We start from the raw sequence: 21323 nt of genomic DNA on the forward strand, positions 1-21323 counted from the left end.
GTTTTGCCAGTACTCCAACAGCACCTGGAAGTCCAGAGTGGCACATGATTTTTATCCAGGAAAGGGCTGCTGAAGAATCATGCTTCAGAACTCCAGCAACAATGTTTGAAAAATAAGTATAACTAAGTATCTGTACTCATGTTCAGCATTTCCTCCTCTCATTTCTGCAGTGAATACTTCCAGGACATCCTTCAGCATAAAATAATAATCTTTACTCCAATCTCACATATCCCATCTCATATCTCAGACATTTTCCATTTAAGGAAACGTAGCCAGGGTTGGTTTTTGTCTTCCTAATTTGTAAACCATAGCTTTTTCTCATTATCAATTTCACTCCATAGTTCTCAAATCCTGTTTCCTTCAAACAAACTTTCCGATCTCCAACTCCCCCAGCCTCCTATGGATGGATCTGCCCGTGCTCCTTCGCTGTCCCTCACAACCTGTCGTGCCCAGACATGTGAGGAGCGACAGAAACCCCTGGTGTGTTCAGTCCAGAGCAGAGGAGCTGAGGGGAGGCCTGATGGCGGCTGCAGCTCCTCACAGGGAGCAGAAGGGCAGCGCCGAACTCTGCTCTGTGTGACAGCGACAGGGCCCGAGGGAACGGCATGGAGCTGCGTCAGGGGAGGGCAGCTGGGGGTGAGGGAAAGAGGGGAAGGGTCTGCACCAGAGGGCGGTGGGCACGGAACAGCCTGCCCAGGGCTGTGGGCAAGGAGCTCAAGAGAGCGTTTGGACAGCGCTCAGACTTCGGAACTGGATTTTCGGTGGAGCCAGGGGTTGAACTCCATGTTCCTTGACGGTCCCTTCCAACTCGGGGCAGTCTATGATCCTATAGTTGAGTCTTCCAGGAAACAGCTCCCAAATTCCCAAATTTCACTCTGCCCCGCCCTTGCCCTTCCACCGAGATGCGCGACCTCACGCTCCCAGCCTCGCACCTTCGTTCCCGGCGGGACAGGAGCGCCCTCCAGGGGCGCCGGCTGCTCCGTGCCCTCCCCGCTGGCATTGTGCCGGGCTGCGCCGACCTGCTGCCGCCGCGCAGGACTGGGCTACGTGCAGAGCGAGCGCTGTCGGAGCTCGGAACTGTCGGCGGGAAGGGCGGCAGCTCTGGCGACGCCTCTCCCCGCTGCCGCCCGTCCCCCGGCGGCGTGGGGAGGCGGGCGGGGACAGCCGGCTCCCGCCCCCTGCTCGGCCTCCTCTCCTCCCGCCTCCGCGCCTCCTTCCCTCCCCGCGGCACCGCCGAGGCTGCGAGCGCGGCGCCCGTTCAGCGCCCGCCGGGACGAGGAGGCTGGATGAGGACTTGCGTCCCGGGGCGTTCGGCGGCCTCTCGGGCATGCGGCGGACTGCGGGGACTCTGCCCTGCCCTGAAGCCGAGCGGGGACATCAGGTAACTGCTCGCCTCGCCCCATCCCGGCCCGGCCGGAAAGTTGCCTGCAGCCCCCCGGGTGAGCGGCGGGGCGAGCCGCGGGCGCCGTCCGGAAGGGTGCGGGGCGGTGCGACGGCGGCTCGGGCGGTTCGTGCTGCTGTGCGCTGCGGGCGGGGGGAAGGGAAAGGAAGGGGTACGGGGGGACCGAGCTGGCAGCATTGGCGCTGCGTGCCGGGCTCTGCTGGCTTCCCCTGCCAGCCTCGCTGTGCTTAGGACAGCCGACAACAAAGTAGCGCGCCGCAGGAGAGTTCGGTGCGTTTGTTGGGCTGTATGGCATAGCCCCAAATACGCTGTTTCTTTTGAATCCCGTTCTGACGAGGGCTTTCCGACGGGACCTTTGTGGGTTCAGCGTAAACTTCCAACAAATGTGTGGATTTTAACTAACACAGTGTGAGGATAAATCCCACTCCAGGTGTTCCACAGTGGTGCCTTGCTCACCTTTTCTCATGGTTTGTATCAGAGGCACTGAGATTTTTTTCTTTATTTCTTCTAAAATCATTTAAAGAATAGGTGAGCAGAGAGCCCCACATAATCCGGATGCCTTTGCTACGAGCTGCAAAACTGACACTGGATCACTTTAAAGCAAGAAATAGAGAGCATCAATACTTTCAGAAACCTGCTTTCTTACCAGCCCAAAGTAATGTACACTGCAAAATGCCCTGAGGGTGAAAAGATTTCCCGTTTCAGAAGTGAGAAGATCCCCCTCATCACTAGTGTTCTGCACGTACTGCATGGGTTAAATTAGAGAGAATCAGAGAGAATCTGCCTCAAGGATTGTATCAGCTGTAGCAGGGAATGTTTTACTTCCAAATCTCCACATTACACTGTGCCAGTGTAATGCCACAGTGTTTGTTGCAAAAGCCAAAGGAAGTAATCAAATGTAATGAGCTTAATTTCACTAGATTATAATATAATGAGTTTTGGACCAAATTTAGGAGATCAAAAGTAGAACAGCTTGAGCATCGTTCATCTGTTACTGCAGGTAATCCCAATGGTTATGCATAAGGCAGTACGTTTATGATGATTTTCAGATTGATGGTAGTTTTTAATAAGCACAGTTATTTTCCCTAAAAAGCTCCATGACCCAGCACAGCTTTGGGGCTACTGCATGTATGCTCAGTTCTTTCATTAATGGACTTTTATACTGTATTAAACTAAGAGAAGTTTGAATAAGTGAAAGAACTACAAGCATAGGTAGAACATGAAATGCTTTCCACCTTTCTGCGTTTTGTGATGCCTTCTGGTGTTTTTTTTCGTTGTTAACTTCAAACATAACTTCTCCCTGAGTTCTCATGCAAGTGGAAGAATTTCTTAAATGTGTGAAACAATTTTCTATTGTCAGATATTCTGTAGCTCTTACTTCCTTAAAAAGATAAATACAACTTGGGAGTTATCATTTTTCTTGACAGCATGACAGTTAAAGCTTGGTTTGCATAGCGGCAGGCACGTGTGGTGCATTAAAGGATATCATTCTGAACTGTCACCGAGTAACTTTTCAATGCGTTTTTGTGAATGTATTGCTTGTAAAATGACGGCTTGAGTGTAACTGAGTGTTAGGATGAGGAATTATGTAGTGATATGAGATCTAATTTAAGATTTCGACTGTCGTATTTATATTGCATTCCTGTGGATTTAGTGCTCAATCCTGTAAACAGGTATTTTATTAATTTTCCTCATTTTGGTGTCTCAGTTAAACTCTGAAAATGTACTGTTGATGTGGAGTGCTTAAGCTGCCCAGAGGTGGAGTGTGCAATTTTGCCTTTTTATATCATAGTGAAGAAAATGCTTCATTTGCTGATAACCTTTCTGATAACGTGTCCAAATGGCATGTAATTGTTGCTATTTAGAAGCTGAAGTCATGTTAGAAGTTGTGAGCTTAAACATTTCTGTGTGCCAGGCAAGCGTTGTTTGACAGTGTGTGAAGCCTTAAGCATTGAAAATCGGCAGGTGAACTGAGGAAGGAATATAACATGCTGTTAAGGTATGGGAATGTGGGAAGTTTGGGAAAGAGCAGTAAGTCAGGAGTTTGGGGTTTTTTTGGATGGTGAATTTTTTACATAATAACTAAGTTAATGCCTTTTGAAAATAATACATACCTTGAGGATGAGAGGTAAAATGTATACCTGGACATGGAGGAATTTGTGTTTACCCAAAGACTGTATTTGCGCTTGTAATTTTTTTGTGGTGGGTCTCTTTCCGAACTTCTTATTGCTATACTCTGAAGTCTTCTCCTGGAGACTTCTCTTAAAACAACTTAGGAAGTTTGTTACTTCATTGGTAAGCCTGTCTGGTGCGGTTGGATTCGGTAAATAGTGATGAAATTAGTTCAGTGAGAATAGTGTTTCTGTAGGAAGAAGAGGCTGTTAAGAACTGAAATACCAGTGAGAGAAAGTTTTGTCTTAGCTATGAGTTCAGCAGCTGGGTTTTGAGGAGCACATACCATAGATCTGTAGAAAGTGAACACCACAGCCAGCTCTTGGGAAAAGATTCCTTCTGACAGCCACAACCAGACAACATTCCGCTGATAGCCCAGTGAGCTCTTAAGCACTGGGACAGGCTCCCAAGGAGGTGGTTGAGTCACCATCCCTGGATGTGTTTAAAAACTGGATGTGGTGCTCAGGGACATGATTTAGCGGAGGGCTGTTAGTTAGGGTAGTTTGGTTAGGTCATGGTTGGACTCGATCTTTAAAGTCTTTTCCAACCTGAGTGATTCTGTGATTCTATGATTCTAGTTGGCATGCTTGTTCTCTGTGTTTTGCCCTCTCTTCAGTTGTTAATCAGCCAGTATCCTCTTAGCTGAAGAACTCCTGATGTGCTCAGTTTTACTTTTAGATTACCTTTTCTAGACCTCTGGAAGATAACATTTCCTTCTGAACTCTTTGAGTTCATAGTCTTTAAGTAGAGCACCATCTGTGAAAATGGAGCTGTGGCCATACCAACAAGTCAGGTGAAAGTATTAGTTCGTACTCAAGGCCGTACTTAGAAATCCAGTCTGTTGTCTTTTATGCAAGAGTATGCTTGCCAGTCACTTTTCAATCTCTTGGTAATTCTCACCACCAAAATTCAATACTGAACAATGGCTGAGTATTGTTTCCCCTCCTGTATTTTCTCAGTTGATCATTCTTAGCTAAACATACATTGGTTAGCTGCATCTCAGTTTCTTGTAGATCATGTCTTCAATTTGGTATGATTATTCTGAATTCAAATCTCTTTTCTCATTTCTAACTTGTAGCTCTCCTAGGCTGGTGTCATATTCAGATTCACAAATATACCTGTCAACTAAGCTGTTAAGAAAGCAATAAATATCTAGCAGATTGGACTAGGAATCTTTTTTAAAAATGTCTTCCCATTTATCAATGAATTTGTCATAATGATACTCTGATTATGTTGTTGTAGCCTATTTTTAAAACAACAGTGTTTCATTTTATAGATGCTATAGGAGTGCGTAAATACAGCTGTTACCATCTGTTACCAACTACTGTAAAACCCAAAGCAGTAGTTTGTACTTCAGCTTCTAGGTTTTCCTGTAGTTGCTGTAGTTTTCAAGAAAATAAAGTGTTCTTGATGTTTCCAGTTTAGAAGTTCTTTTTAATGCAATAGTTTTTCATTGAACAACCAGATACCTCCTTGTGGCTGTCAGGTCATTGTGTGGAGATTGTACATTGCAATCATATAATTTCTATTATTTGTAATTAAAATGCTGTTCACAAATTTGATGAAAATTACCAATGTAATATAAGTACTAGTTTGACTTCTTGTTTTCTGACAGTTATTTATGGTAGGTGGATTTAATCAGCAAACAATGGCAAATAACATTCCATATTACAGACGTGCTTAACTGAGATGTTTTACATGAATTCTAATGGTCATGCAAGGGCAATGTTTGTACACATTTATGAAACAGTAGAGGAAAACTATAAACACTAGTAAAAATCGACTGTCTGATAGGGGTGTATGTCCTTGAAAGTCTTGGTGGTCTAAAGTTTCCTAATAAATTTCCATTGTATTAAATTTGGTCTTAAATTTACCTGTTTTCTGTGGCTTAGATTTAACAAAACAATACTGAACATCTAATTATCTTTTTTTCCACTCCAGTGAAGAGGCAAACTATGATGTTCCAAATTAATATATTTGTCAATAGTGCTGTTGATTTAAGTCACGCAACTATCAGCTTCTGAAATTGGACAATTAGTTTTCTGAACTGCAGCGTATGTAAATTATACAGAAATACCCAAATAAATTATTTATTTGTGGTTGTGCAGTAAGCAGCCAGTACTTTCTTTGTTATACATTTGTTATTAACAGTTCTAAAAACTTCATAATACTATTTCTGTAGAAAATAAACATAAGCTGTCTTCTACAGGTTTATGAGAGTTGGTCTACAGAATAGTATCGTAAAAATTATTGGTAATAACATATTCCTCTGTGTAGTAGAAAAGTGATATTTTTTTAGAATAGGACAATCTCGAGTGCATACGCCTTCCCCCCCAAAAAAACCAAACAAAAACAAAACAAAACAAAAAACAACATTACTTGTGATTAAGAGTGCTAAAGTCAGAACTTTATTTGATTTCAGAAACAAAGAAATTCTTTGAATAAATATCTGGCTTTTTTTCCAAAATAAAGTTTCTCTGTGAATGAGTGTAAATTACTTTGCTTAATTATTTGTGAATGATGATGTGAAAATTTGTAGAACAGTACTATTTCTCTTGCTTAATTGTTTTAAATACAGCTTTCCTCTGGGATATGAAATTTTGCATGAAGGTTTTTGCTATAAGCTTCAAAGAACCCCTTATTTTTCACAGAGAAACACAGGCATGCAAACAAATTGTACCCAGTATTTTCCTGGCACCATTTTCACAAACCTGCAGATATTTGACTTACATAATGAAAGAGAACTGAAATGGAAAAACGTGCCTGATTATATATGTGTTGCTGGAATCTCCCACTCCACTGTTGAAAGCAAACTCCCCAGAATCATTTGAGAAGGAAGGTTTTAAGCAGTTTTGAAAAAATGCATGGGAGCAGCCACTGTGGAAGTATAGAGAGCCTTCCACCGTGTAGTGTTGTGTGAGCTGACACTGGGTTTGAAGCCACTTCTTCAGAAAGAAATGCTCAGTTTTTAGAAAACATTTTAGAAAACGTCTTGGTACCAGCCAAACCCACTTTTTTATCCAAAGAGAAAGATCAAATTAATGATTCTCAGGGGACATTCGTCCTTAGAATCATAGAGTCACGAAGTTTGGAAAAGGCCTCTAAGATCGTCCAGTCCAGCTGTCCACCTATCACCAATATTTTCCACTAAAGCATATATCTCAGTACAATGTTTAAATGTTTCTTGAACACCTTCAGGGACAGTGACTCCACCACCTCCCTGGGCAGCCCATTCCAGTGCCTGACAACTCTCTTGGAGAAGTATTTCCTAACATCCATCCTGAATCTCTCTTGGCACAACTTCAGGCCATTCCCTCCTGTCCTTTCACTGGTTACTTGGGAGAAGAGGCCAATGCCACCTCACCACAACCTCTCTTCAGGCAGCTGTATAGAGCAATTATGTTTCCCCTGAGCCTTCTCCAGATTGAAAAATCCCAGTTCCCTCAGCCACTTCCCCTCAGATTTGTACTCCAGAACCCTCACAGCTTCGTTACCTTTCTCTGAACACACTCCAGGGCCCTTTCTTTGTTTGTTTCTCTTTCTTTGCTTTGAAAGGCCCAAAACTGAGCACGCTACTCGAGCTGCAGCCATCCTTGGAGATGACCTGTGTTCTTCATGACCTAGAAGGAAATCAAGCTAAGTTACTGCATGATTGGAGGTCCTCACAGGATCTTTTTAGGCATGTGATGAGTTCCTTATGCATTATGAAGGAGGCCTAGATCTGCTAGAGGTGGAATAGTGGATATTCACCTTTATTTCTTTTCAGTCTCTTTACATACTGATGGATGTTGAAAGAGATCATTCAAGCACTTCTGCAGTCGCCATCTTCCTTTTTTCTGTCATTAGAGGGGATGGCTATTTCTTTCATATGCAAGGCTGCAGAATACAGCTGGGTATTTTTGTGGTCTGATTTTTGAACTCTTGGGGTTGGATAGTAAAGGACTGAAGGCCGTGAAGAAGAGGATGTACTCTCTTGTTTCAAGTACTTCATACTTAGTTGAGAATCATTTACTAGTTTAATGAAACTCGTTTTCTGCTTTCTGTTATGCTCAGTGTTAGCAGGAAGGGTGATGAACATCCTTGTTCCAGTTATTCTATAGTAGTAAAAAATGAATGTATAAAATAAAAAAGCAGGAAGCACTCTGAAGACCTCTTGAATACCAGAAAAAGATGAATCTTAACAGCTTCTGCCTGATCCTTTACTGACTGTGGAAATCCAGATCTGTTGGTGTTCTGGACTCTGCACCATTTTTCTCCACTGGCTTTATTTTAGAGAATTGCTTGTAGGCCCTCTGTCATGCTGCCCTCTAATGTTTCCACTTTTTCTGTTCTGTTCTCCAAAGGATGGTTTTGATTCTTCCTGCTTCTGGCCTCCTCCTCCGTCACATACCTGCAATGAATATGTGCTTTTAAAGATCTGCTTTAAAAATCAGAAGAGCGTGCTTCCCAAGTTGATTATGCCAAATCCGATTGAGGTCTCCTTTGCAAGCAATGAGAGGACGCTTCTGTATATTCCTGGTTGATTTGTCTCAAGCCCCAGCATGTTAACTTCTCCCTTGACATCTGATATGGTAAACAGTTCTGGAATACAGTCCTATGAGATAGATGTTTAGGTTTTGTCTCCTGATATAAACAATCACATAGAAAACTACATGAATTTTCTTCAAAGTTTTAAAAGTGCTTCTTACCAAAAATTCTCCAAGCAGCTGAGCTGTAAAAGAGCAGATTATTTTAGGGTCAAATAGTTACTTGAAACGTTTGGAAAAGATACTAGGAAGAAATAACTTTTTTTTTTTTTCCAGGATGAGACAGGTTACCAGTGAGGTATGCTGGGATAAGAGGTGCTGGTGCTGTAGAATGAACTCATAATTATTTGAAGAAGAAAGTGAGTAGGGAGGTGAGGGCTTTTGCTGAATAACAGTGAATTTATCAAGATAGTTACAACTAAAGCTTCAGTGTTACTTCCTAGGCATGTTAACATCTATTCTGAATATACACTGCAGAATTTAAAGGGATCTTTGCTTTCACGCTTGCCTTAATTCATTTCTCTTTCAATACTGTTGGCTCCTCAAATAGGAGTACTGGAATTATTGAATTTAACTTAACGTGAAATATTAATTCATAGCTCAGTGATTATCAGAAAAGTAAATGAAATATTGGGATTTAGGATAATATGAACCAATAGCAACATAAAAATTACATCCTGAAAAAAGTATTTCTGCTAGTTGTAAATAACACATGCAGTTACTTTTCTTCTATCTCAAAAAAATACAAGTTTATAAGCAATTCAGGGAAAGGCAGAAAACATGTCAAGGAGATGCTATACTCTTTTCAACAGATGATCAAACAGATTACAGCTTTTCAGTTTGTAAAAGGTGTTAAAAACTAGTATGATAGAAGTCAATAACATTGAGTGGAGTGGAAAAAAAGTGAAGATGGGCTTATTTTTCACCATTATTTTTCATTCTGTGATGAAAACAAGCAGTAAAGTTATCAGCAATGAAGTAAAATGAATTGTTAAGTAATTAAGCTGTCAAACTTGTTATTACAGGATATTATAGAGGGCATGTGTGTAAAAGAACTCAAAGCAGATTTTTCATCATGATGGGCCATAAGATCACTGGTAATGATCAGGTGGGATAGGATTTCTCTCAGCCAGTCTCAAAGAAGCAGATGAACTTGCCAATGACAATATCAGTCCTTGGCGTGTTTCTTGCATTTCTTTTCATACAAATCCTTTTATTCAGAAACAAGATAGTGACTAGATATACCAAGTAATGTCACTGTTCTATTCAGTGTAAGCTATATGTATACTGTGTTCCCCCTGCATCCTTCTTAAAGGAATGGAATGCATTCAGGTAGCCTACTACTGCAGTCTAATTAAATTATCTTGTCAAATGTGGTGTTTTAATTCAAGGCTTGCTTCTTGTTTAGCCTGTGCAGAGAAGGCTGCAGCACAAAATTTAGATTATCTGAATCACTTATTACTCCTTTGAACTGAAATATAATTAATAGTCATGACATTAAATTGTGGTACCTGTTGGTTTAATACTGCCAAAAAGTCTGTGCTTTGAGGAATAAGTACACTCCTTCATCACTGCTTTTTCAAGGAGAGAACTGCCAGGACATTTCAGTCAAATGTAATTCATTCTGGTTTTACAGCTGTCTTGAAAATAATTTAGGTAAAATATAAAAGAGGAATTTTCATGTTCCAAAACATTAAGTTAAGCATTTTACACATTTCAGTTCTTGATCCAACTGAACATTGCTTTGATGCAAGTCCGTGCCAATACGGTAGTACTGCACCAGTTTTTCTTAATTCTAAATGTGAAGGCATGCATTAAGAAGGGGAAAATACAATTAAAGATACTACATTTTTAAAAGTGTAGTTAGTTTCATAATAATATTGAACATGCTGTGCTCAGGCTTATAGCAAATTTAAGGTTACTGAAAGCTTGAATTATAATTTCTCAAAAGAAGGGAAAGTTAACTTTACTCAGACAAGCATTAAGCACTTTTTTTTCCCCCAACTTAATAGCAGGGTTTCAAGGCAAAATGCATACATTTATGGAAAGGGTCATTTTTTCGTCTTCTTTAATAATAGCCTGTTGTTATACTATGCTATCTTCTCAACAGCAAATTTGACTGATGGCTGAGAGCAAAATAGCAGTCTTATCACGGGTGCATCATTCCTTTGTAGGGTAGATCATTATACTTCTGAAGTGTCTGCAGTAACCCATCAGCATGAGTTACTATGTTCTTAATACTATATAATTATGATACATGCATGATTCCTCTCTTTGTCCAGCTTGCACATGCCTTTCTAGCTCCTACTTAGAGGCTCTTTTTTTAAGAACTGGAATAATTTCTACATTTTGAAATGCTCATCTTTCAGTTATAGAGGAAGTGTCCATGTGTGGTAAGAGAATTTTCATGTTCCTTGCTCTCGCATTTCCATAAGTAAAGGCAAGTCTCAGACAACTGAAATATCAATAGTAAAGGGAAATGTCCTTCCCTCCTCATAAGTATGCTTTTGCCTTTGTTATCTTCTCATTAAAACTAATGATTGATAAACTCTTCTCAGTTTGGAGATTATCTACTTTCATAGTAATCTAAGACAGAGGAGGTATCTAAAACTTTTAATAATAGTTATTATCCTTAAACAACAACTTTTACACAACACTTACTCAATTCTTCTGAATATTTTAAAGATACAGGGAAGTTATGTCAGTTTTTGTTTGTCTCTGTATTCCAGATGTGTTTTTATTTTAGATCTGAATGATAGGTTATCTCGCAGCCAATTCAGCCGGTAAAGCAAATCCATCATCTACTGTTATTTTTTGCTCAGCTGAGTCCAGGAATATGCTAATAACAAATCCATTCAGTTCCTGATTCCAACAAAAATGCAAGTGTGCCTAAACATGCCAGTAAATTCTTCACTGAGGTTTCTCATGTACTTGGCATCTGCACATATATCTGAGCATGCCAGACATTTATCTGTGATGAATGCAAAACTGATTGAAGATCTTATGTTGCCAAATAATCATTTTTGGTCATGCATGCTGATTCATGTGTTTTCTGTAGTCCTATCATCAAGCTGGTGACCAGACAGATGATGTTTCTCATTTTTTCAGCTCATGTTTCCAGCAAAGACATTTGCTGGACCCACTCTTGGCTGACAGGCTGACTTCAAGGTCCCTGACTATTCAAAAATCAGCTCTTCATGCAAATATCCAAGAATTGACACCATCTGTAAAGTCTGCTCCTCATCTATCCATCAATAGGCTTTATTGATTGAACTGTCATTTTTCAGGTATAATCTCTGACTCAGGGTCAGTCTCTTTACCATGTGTATTTGCAGCTTCCAGCTCATTGTGTAAATGATGAGCATAGACTCAATCTTTTCACACAGCATGCAGATATTTTTAATTAACAACAGAAGTGACTAGATTGAAATAATTTATTATTTTGAAATAGAAGATCTTTTCATTTAAACTGCAACTCTGTATGGTTTTGTAATATTTTGTGGAGTTTGAGGAATGTGATTTTGGATAGGGTCACCTAAAGGTACCTTACACATATGTCTGTGTTTTGTCCACTTTTCCTAGCTATTACATTTTCACTGATGTGGCAAAACAATCTGAAAGATAGCACAAGCCTATGTTTCTTCATTAGATAGCAGAAGACTTCTTTGAACCTCAATCTGTGTTGACAAATTGAGCTACTACATAGGTTTTTTGTCTCTTACTTATGAGTTGCAGCAGTTGAGCTAATATTTTTTAACAGGGCTAAGGAAGGCACAAGATTTGTCGTAACGAAAAAGATCTTACAAAATTTCAGGTCAGGTATAAAGGCCTCTCTCAATCAATATCACTGTTGACACAAGCAGGATCCCTCCTGTGAGTTGATAAGTTACCCCGAAGGAACTTCTGATCCAATTTCAAGTTACTAAGACCTGTTAATATTTTACAAATATGATATATTCTTCAAAGGTTGTTGCACTCGCTGTCTTTAGGCTTGATCAGCTGTGATGTTCTTTATGAGAAACATTCTTATCAGCCCCCTTACTTACCAGAGAAACAGAACAGATGTCAATATGCATATTAGTTAAATACTGTCCTTGTGTTTACAGCTGATTAAAACAAAAAAAAGGAATTGATTAATTCCAAGGCTACTTTTAAAATAGACAATGAGGGAACAATTCAGTTGACTGAAGATGGGCATATGGGTCTTTAGGTGTCCTGCCTGGCCAGTAGTGGTTGCTGTAACAGTAAAAAAACAGTAGCCTCCCAGATCCGATAGCTCATTGTAGTTGCCTCAGGTACTTTGAGGCACCTAAAATGCATTTGTTTTGGCAACTGAGAAAGTCTTTCATTGTCAGAGTGCAGTTTTTCCAACAGATAGACTCCTCCACATTTATTTTTTCTCTTTTTTTTCCCTTTTTTTCCCCTTCAGTATTGAATCTCGCTCGTCTTCCAAAGCCAAAATGTTCTTGCTTCATAAAGTCCTCCATGTTCAGAAAATATATGAAATACCTATTCTGACCAAGTCATGTAGTGTCACAAGCAGCACAAGATATGCGCAAGTGCCACAAGTCAAAAAATGTCACAAGTCAGGCATTTGACAAGGCATGAGAAATAGACAGCTGCTATCTTCAATAGCCACAGAAGAATAAGGAAATAGGATGATTCTAATGAAAATAAAAGATTCTATCTTTTTCTTGTAAGACAGTCTTACACTATCATTATTCTTTAGAACCATTTGACAGTAACAAGTGAAAAAGTGAAACTGACAACAACTGACTGTTGATAATAGGAAGAACATTGTGCCAGTCTATAAAAATGTCCAAAAGATAACTCCAACCAGTTTCGTTTATCTACTCACAGTGGATATTAAAATAATTTTCTGATAACAGTTCTGGGAAATGGTGTACACTTACTGTGTGTGAAATAAGTCTCCTTTAACAAGGAAAGAATGACTTTAATAGGGAAGAGGGTATGTCCCCACAGAGTGTTTGGGATAATGCTGTCGCCTGTATATTGCTGTAGATAATCATGTTAGGAATTAGACATGTCTGTCTGCATAGAGATGTGTGCAAATACATGTAGTGTTTGAGTTTCAGCAGCTTTTGTGGAAATTCTGTAACTGTGATGCTAATATGAGTAAAATTGCTAAGCAGGATGGGAAAACGTGTGCATTATGTTTACTTATAGTTCTGGCATGGCTTTAACATGTTACCAGAACATTTTTAAATATAATACTTTAAAAGGACATTTGAAGCAATTTTAGTAATCACAAAGTTAATCAAATAACATCAAATTCTGACAAATGCATATGTTCAGAAATACAATATACTTCAAACTTTCATGTTACATATTTCCTCTCTGTGCTGGTAACTGCTTGAAATTCAGGAGCTGCCTTGTACTGGGAAATATTTTGCTTATTATGAAGAATTTAGGAGAATTTAATGAAGAATTTAATAAGTGATTATAAAAACTGAAGTCTGAGTTGACAGTAAAGCAGCTGAAAATAGAAAATCGAATATATTTTCCTGCATTTTGTTTATGATTTCATTATAAGTAACTTTTAAAAAATCTATGACTATGAAATGTGTAATTGATAGATGATTAATCCATATGAAAATGACATTTATGAGACTGGTAAAAGTTAGAGTGCTCAGATGCTAGTGCAATATAAAATATTAAGGTGGAAGTTGCTGAAGTGCTTTCCAGTGAAAAGAATTTCACATCCTACAGGTAGTCACAAGTGAGCTTACTTCTACAAAGTCAGCATCATAATTATTTCTGTTTCACAGGAACTGAGTTTTACACTGTTCACTGAAGAACAAGTGAAGTGATTTTGGTGATACTGCTGGTTAACACTAAGATGGTAGTTCTGGTAGTCTGTGTTTAATCGTTATCCCAGTCAGATAACTTTTAGAGCTTTCACATTTTTAAGTAGTCATTCTATTAAATTTTGATAAGTAATAAAATCATGTAAAGAAACAAACTTGTACTCCAAACATCTTTCATTCTTAAGGAAGGTGGAAACTTCTCTAAGCGTCCTGTGCTTGGTAGTAGCGAGTGCTTTCCTATGTCTGCTCCCTTGAGTCTCTGACTCCTTTCTTATAAGTTACCCTTGACGTTCTTTGTTCGAGGATAAAACATTTGAATAGCTCTTGCTTGTGTAATGCTAAATGGCTGTCATCACCTCTGTGACTTCTCTGTTATTTTTATGTATTCTTTTATTTGGTAATTTTGAAATTTGGTGGATAGAAGCTGTAAATGTTACCGTATTACCTTTTCATGTGAGTATCTCTACTCATCATTCATAGCTATGCAACACAGTCTTGTATCACCTGAATAAATGAAGACATTGATATTAGCAGGTTGTCCTCTCTGTGATTTACAATACCATCTAAACATCTAAGCACAGTTTCCAGTGGATTTTCTGACAGTCTGTTATTCTAAAAACACCTAGAGATTTAATTTTGAGTTGGATTTCAGATTGGGTATGAGAATGTTCCTGTCCACATGGCTATATCATCTTCCTTTTTTTTTTTAATATATATATATTTTGTTCATTTCTCCATATACTGCTGTATCTTCACTATCCGCAGCTGTTCCTGGGCAGCTTACTTGACACTACCGACTGTTTACATCAACTCCACACTTTCTTTTTCCTTTCCCTTTGTTTGCATCTTATATCCAATTTCTTGGTTTCTCTCTTGCATATTGTTTCCCTGTCTGGTAAAACTCTTGCCTCTTATAAAGTGGTCCTATTACTTCTCTGTAATATGTATGACTTTTTATTTCAGGTATGCCTGAGCATAAGTCAACTGGCTTTTGAAACCACAATGAAAATCTGCCTGGCCTCAGTTCATATCAAAATTCTACAGTGAGCTTGGTTAGCTGGAAGGAGAGTCTGCAGTAGAAATTTTGCTTAGCCTAGAGGAGCAGTTCCAGGTTAACATCATCCCAGGTTAAGTTTTAAGTATGACAGAGGTAAATTTTCATTACAGAAGTTTCCTTGAGCTTTGACTTACTGGAGAGTCTGTAGTGTAGTTAGAGTATACCTCAGGTCTCATTAGAATCCCTGATTTTTTTCAGTGAAACTGATAGTTATAAATCTTGCATAGATCTTCTCTGTTGTCACTGATAAACAGTTGTCTGTCTCTGTAAGAGATTGACTTTGTCTATTACAGAAGTGTCTCTTTCAGGCAAGAGAGCCTTTACTCATTAGTGCTTTTTCCCATATTAAAAAAAAAAAAAAAAAAAGATTCAAAAACTGTGGCTCTGATGACTTTCTGCTCTTGAACACTTGAGTTCTATCTACGTAACCTTTTATTCACTTGCAGAAGGTACAGTATTACTTAGATATATCAGACTATATTGCAATTCTATAAGAATCCAATTATCTTTTCTAACGTTTTCTTTTCCCCTTTTTTTTTTTAATGACCAGCTAAATCCTGTCATGTGCTTTGTCACAACTCCTACCAGTCATTTTCTTCACCTATTGCAAGGTGGAGCAAAGCAATATTTTGATACTTCATCAGTGTTACCTCAAAAGAAATTCCAAGAAACCAATTGCTTAATACATACCTTCTAATATTTCATTTGTATATTTACGTCTCAGCTAGATTTGCTGATACATCGAATCACAGAATCATAGAATTACTCTGGTTGGAAGGGACCAAGGGATCATCAAGTCCAACCGCAGCCTAACCATACTACCCTAATTCTGACAACCCTCTGCTAAATCATATCTCTGAGCACCACATCCAAACAGCTCTTATACACATCCAGGGACGGTGACTCAACCACCCCCCTGGGGAGCCTATTCCAATGTTTAACCACCCTTTCTGTAGGAAGTGTTTCCTAATGTCCAACCTAAACTTACCTTGGCGCTATTTGAGGCCATTTCCCCTCATCTTGTCACCAGTGAGAAGAGACCAGCCCCACTCTCACTGTAAGCCCCTTTCAGGTACCGGAAGAGAGCAATAAGGTCTCCCCTCAGCCGCCTCTTCCCCAGACTAAACAGCCCCAGCTCTTTCAGCCTCTTCTCATAGGGCTAATTTTCCAAGCCCTTCACTAGCCTCGTTGCCCTTTTCTGGACCTGCTCCAGTACCACCACATACTTTCTGTACTGATGTGCGCAAAAGTGAACACAGTACTCAAGGTGAGGCCTCACCAGTGCCGAGTACAGGGGCAAGATGACTTCCCTAGTCCTGCTCACCACACCATTCCTGATCCAAGCCAGGATGCCATTGGCCTTCTTGGCCACAAGGGCACACTGCTGGCTCATATTCAGCCGACTGTCCATCAGAACACCAAGGTCCCTTTCCATCAAGCAGTTTTCCAGCCACACCTTTCCAAGCCTGTAGGGTTGCCTGGGGTAGTTGTGACCAAAATGTAGGACTCGGCACTTGGCCCTATTGAAATTCATGCCGTTAACCTTGGCCCATCGATCCAGTCTGTCCAGGTCCCTCTGCAGTGCCCTTCTCCTCTCTGGCAGATCAATACTCCTTCCCAGCTTGGTGTTGTCTGCAAACTTACTGAGGGTGCACTCGATCCCCTCATCAAGATCATCAATGAAGATGTTAAACAGAAGCAGCCCCAGTAGTGAGCCCTGGGGACACCGCTCGTGACCGGCCACCAACTAGATCCAACTCCATTGACCACAACTCTTTGGGCCCGGCCATCCAGTCAGTGCTTCATCCAGCAGAGCATATACCCATTCAGACCATGGGCAGCCAGCTTCTCCACGAGAATGCTATGGGGGACAGTGTCAAGGCCTTACTGAAATCCAGGTAGACCACATCGACAGCCTGACCCTCATCCACTAAGCAGGTCATCTTGTCATAGAATGAAATCAGGTTTGTCAGACAGGATCTGCCATTCGTAATCCCATGCTGACTGGGCCTGATCCCCTAGTTGACCTTTAATTGGTCCATGATGGTTCCCGAGATTATTGTTCCATAATATTCCTGGGCACCGAGGTGAGACTGATAGGTCTGTAGCTACCAGGATTATCTTTCTGGCCTTTTTTGAAGATGGGCATCACATTTGCCAGTTTCCAATCAACTGGGACATCCCTGGTTAGCCAGGACTGTCAAAAAATGATGGACAGTGGCTTGACAATCACATCTGCCAACTCCCTCAGCACTCTAGGGTGCAATCCATATGGTCTTGGACTTGTAAGCAACCAGCTTTCGCAGTAGGTCCAAAAGTATCTCATCATGGATCATGAAGGGCTTATTCTGTTCCCCATCCCTATCTACCAATGCATGGGACTGTGTTCCCGGGGAGTAACAAGTCTTACTATTAAAGACTGAGGCACTGAGGCAAAGAAGGCATTAAGTACCTCAGCTTTATCCCTATCCTTGGTGACCAGATTGCCCTCGGCATCCAACAAGGGATGGAGGTTCTCCCTAGCCTTCCTTTTGCTATTAATGTTATATGTTATATAAAAGCATTTGCTGTTTTCCTTTACCTTAGTGGCCAAGCTCAGTTCTAATTGCGCTTTGGCTTTTCTAATTTTTTTCCTGCACAGCTTCACTGCGTACTTGTAATCCTCATAAGTAGCTTGTCCACTCTTCCAGAGACCAAAAACTTTCCTTTTGTTCTTGAGTTCCAGCCAAAGGTCTCTGTTCAGCCAGCCCGGCCTCCTTGCCTGTCAGCTCGTCTTCCGTGACATGGAGATGGTCAGGTCCTGCACCTTTAAAACAATTTCCATAAAATATTCCCATGCTCTCCAAAACTACCTCCCAAGGGACCCTCTCAACCATGGTTCTAAAGAGGCTGAAGTCCGCCCTCCAGAAGTCCAAGGTGGCAGTTCTGCTGACTCCCCTCCGTAGTTCAACAAGGATGTTGATATGTAACATTTCCTAGCTACACCAATCACTTTTTAATATTTATGTCAGCCTTGCACTGATAGCAACATTAAGGTCACACAGTTTTCTGTAGGTTAACCATGGGAGCACCTTATCAAAACCACATGGTGTCAAAGCATCTTGACCTTTATGTAATTATAATCAAAAGCAATCCTAGCAGGCAGTTCAAATATTTCAACTAAACAAAAATACTGTATCTTTGTTTTCCTTTATAAGTAACAAACAAGGTCATGATAACCTCTCTGGCCAAGGGCAGAACATTTACCAAACTTATCAGGCTTTATCTTTTTATTACTGCAAAGCTGAAAGTAAAGTATTATAGGCAATTTTTTTTTTTCTATCCTTCTGCAGAAATATTATATATTACAATGCAATACTACTTATTCAGTGTTAGCTTACATGTGTGAGAGTAGTTTGGTTTGACTTGGTGCCATCTAAACTAATTGATTAGCCCTACTGTTCCCAAAAAAATGTTTGTAGGACAGTAATGGAAGAAGGTGGATTGTGTTTTGATGGCATCTCCATTGGCATGAGATCTTATTTGCCACCATGTGACAAAGCAGGTTCCTTGATTCTTTGAAATGTTACCTATCAACATCCCATTGGAAGTAGACTTCAGGACTATTTGTGGACTTGCCAGTGGAGTATGTCTTTATTGACTTTTGGCCCAAGAATCCATTTTGGACCAGATGGCCTTCAGAGGTCCCTTAAAACCTCAGCTATGCTGTGATCATGAGAAAGAACACCAGAAGTGGATTGTACTGCTATTGCTTATACAATTAGTTCAGAGTGTGGTCTGACAGAGGATGTTCTCTGGAAAAGACAGTAGCTGACCAAAGGGTAAGTATCAAGTGTGTTATAGTCATGCCCTGCTAATTGAGCTAGCACCCTTTTCAAGAAACTGTAAAAGTGGCTATCTCACATATGTTGTGCAGATGAAAGAAAAAATGTTGTTGCTTGTAACTGAAAGTCAGTCTTACAAAAGAAATCTTATTTATTTGTTTATATTTGGTGTTTAAAGCATTAATATTGACATATATTGCACCTATTAAAATATTATGTGAAATATGTGGCACAGGATACATATGTAGGTAATAATGGACATGATAATTATTAGCAGATGTCAAAAACAGGTTAAATGTTAATGAAGTTGCCCTTCTGAGAGAGGGATAAGTGATCTTTGCACATACATCACATGTCCAAGCTGCAATTATGAAGAATTACAGGTTGCAGCCAAAATAATATAACTTTCTCCATATTAATGTGCTCCAACAGGCTGTTTTGGAATATGTTTTCCTGTATTAAGTATGATCTGCTCTGCAGTCCTGTGGGTCTTTAAAATAGCTTATGACTTGGAATATAGTACACATGTGGTTACACATATGGAAAAAGAAAACCATAATATGTGTTGGGTATAAATATTAAAAGATCAAAATCTTTTCTCCAGAACAGAAACAAAGGTGTTATTTTACACTGAGAAGTACTGAATTTTATTTTATATGATTACTTGAAGAAAGGTATAGGTGATAACTTATCTACCTTTTTGATCACAGGCTAGAGTAATGGACAGGGAAGTAGGACACCTAATTCTGAAGCTTAGTAGCTACTGGAGCCTACTACTTACTCTTCCAAGAGAACGCCCAAACAGCCAGAGACTATGTCTTTTTGCTTTTGTCTTATGCTTTTTAGCAATATGAACTAACACAGCCATTGTGATTTAGCATCAGTGACCATGTTGTACTTCAAGGTCTGCAGGACACAGCTGTATTGTGAGGGAGGATTCTGTTTGCCCTATTTGCTTTCACCAACTGTCAACCTAGTCTTCCCTCACTGGGCAGCGGACTGGTTGATAAAAGTGAACGAGATGGCCCTACTAAGGTGAAATCAGGACTGTGTTTAGGATTTTTCTGTGTAGAAGTCTAAGATAGCTGAGACCCACTTTTCCACATTCTGAGCACCTGTTCCTGTTGCACAGAAGAATTACACTTGTCTTTGGAGTGCACAACCTCCTGCTCACCCCTGAGGAATGATTTCATAGTAAGCAAGTTCAGTGTGAGTCTTGTCATGGTTAATTATACAGAATATATCCACAAATCGTATTTTAAACAACCAAGCTTATAGGGAAAATATTTAAGAGGACTAGGTTTTAGGTGAAGTCTATTTAAATGACTGTTGCAGTGCATATAACTGTGGCAACTGTTGTATAGCTCTCTACAGAGATTTTGGGACTGACAAGAAAGACTCTTGGCTTCCCTGGCTGTTAGCATTAGCTGAGTGAATACTGCATATGTAGAACTCCTACTAATGTCCTGGATATCTTCCAGCTCAGACAGGATAGCATTATTTGTTGTTCCTGATACATTATCCTTATCGGTCTCAGAACATTAATTTATGTAGTGATGGGTGCTGTGCATGCCCAGCTCCACAGGTGACTGGTAATTGTTCAGGCCAATACAGGGACAACAGCTCAATCTGTATGTGTTGCAGGTAGAAATAAATTTTGACTTTGCTTATATGAACACGAAAAGTATGTGAGATGCCAGTATCTCCTGTGCTGTGTTTATGATAAACTTTGTAAATACCCCCGCTCCACCTTGTCTGTCTCTTTAAAATGACTCACAACAAACACTGTGATGAATACAATTTATTGCTTATTGCTAATAGACGGCAGTGAAGACTAAACAACTACAACTTCCCTCCAACCACCTTCTTCTACCTCCCCCACCTGTGCAGCACAGGGCAATAATGCCATCAGGCCACAGTCAGACTGTTGTGTTTCATCTGTGCTGTGCCTCCATGGTCTCTCTCTGCCCCTGCTCCACGCAGGCTCCCTGCTATGGATGCTATCCTTCCTGAACTGATCCCATGTGAACTTCCCACAGGCTGCAGCTCTCCCAGCACTGCTCCAACATGGCTTCATACCTTGGGGCCCACACACTGTGTCAGTGTGAGTTAGAGGTATTTGGGCTCTCTGATGTTTCATTGTTTGTATTCAGTTGTTTTCCCCACCTAGAATTTTCTTAGGACACTTTCAGAGTTCTAAACCTGCATTAGAATTCCAGGGTGGAATTGGAACTGGGATGCTAACAGTTCTGTTTCCTCTCTGTTTATGGGTTTGTAGGTATGGACAATGAGGGGTGAGTGGGATAACAGCTACTCATGCAGTACTTGTTTGTGCTTTGCAAAAAAGAACAAAAACAAGGATAGTATCATTAGATCCTTCTGATAATTTTCCACAGCAGTTTATGCTACTAGAAAATCAAAACCACTATATCCATTCAGCGACTGACCAAGTGCTTTCAGACCTTTCGTCAGTTTATGCCTATGGGTGCTTCCCACTGATGTTCAAATCACATT

The 21323-nt window shown here is 40.2% G+C and overlaps 1 protein-coding gene across 8 annotated transcripts in view; it reads left to right on the forward strand.

Moving 5' to 3' along the window:
* Positions 1–1255: 1255 nt before the first annotated feature.
* The window catches only part of SGCG (sarcoglycan gamma), a 118894-nt gene continuing 98826 nt past the window's right edge, over positions 1256–21323 (forward strand). For 6 of the 8 annotated variants that reach the window (XM_042866444.1, XM_042866449.1, XM_042866445.1 and 3 more), the window contains exon 1: positions 1298–1381. Coding sequence is in view for 1 of the 8 variants with exons in the window: in XM_042866451.1 (XP_042722385.1) it covers positions 1328–1381 (54 nt within the window). In the remaining 7 variants the exon portion in view is untranslated. Of the gene's footprint in view, positions 1382–21323 lie in introns of all 8 variants that reach the window. The other 2 variants (XM_042866451.1, XM_042866447.1) reach the window with 2 other exon arrangements.

This window comes from Lagopus leucura, unplaced genomic scaffold (assembly GCF_019238085.1).
Source record: "Lagopus leucura isolate 7727_CA_CO unplaced genomic scaffold, USGS_WTPT01 Super-Scaffold_100001, whole genome shotgun sequence".
Taxonomy (NCBI): domain Eukaryota; kingdom Metazoa; phylum Chordata; class Aves; order Galliformes; family Phasianidae; genus Lagopus; species Lagopus leucura.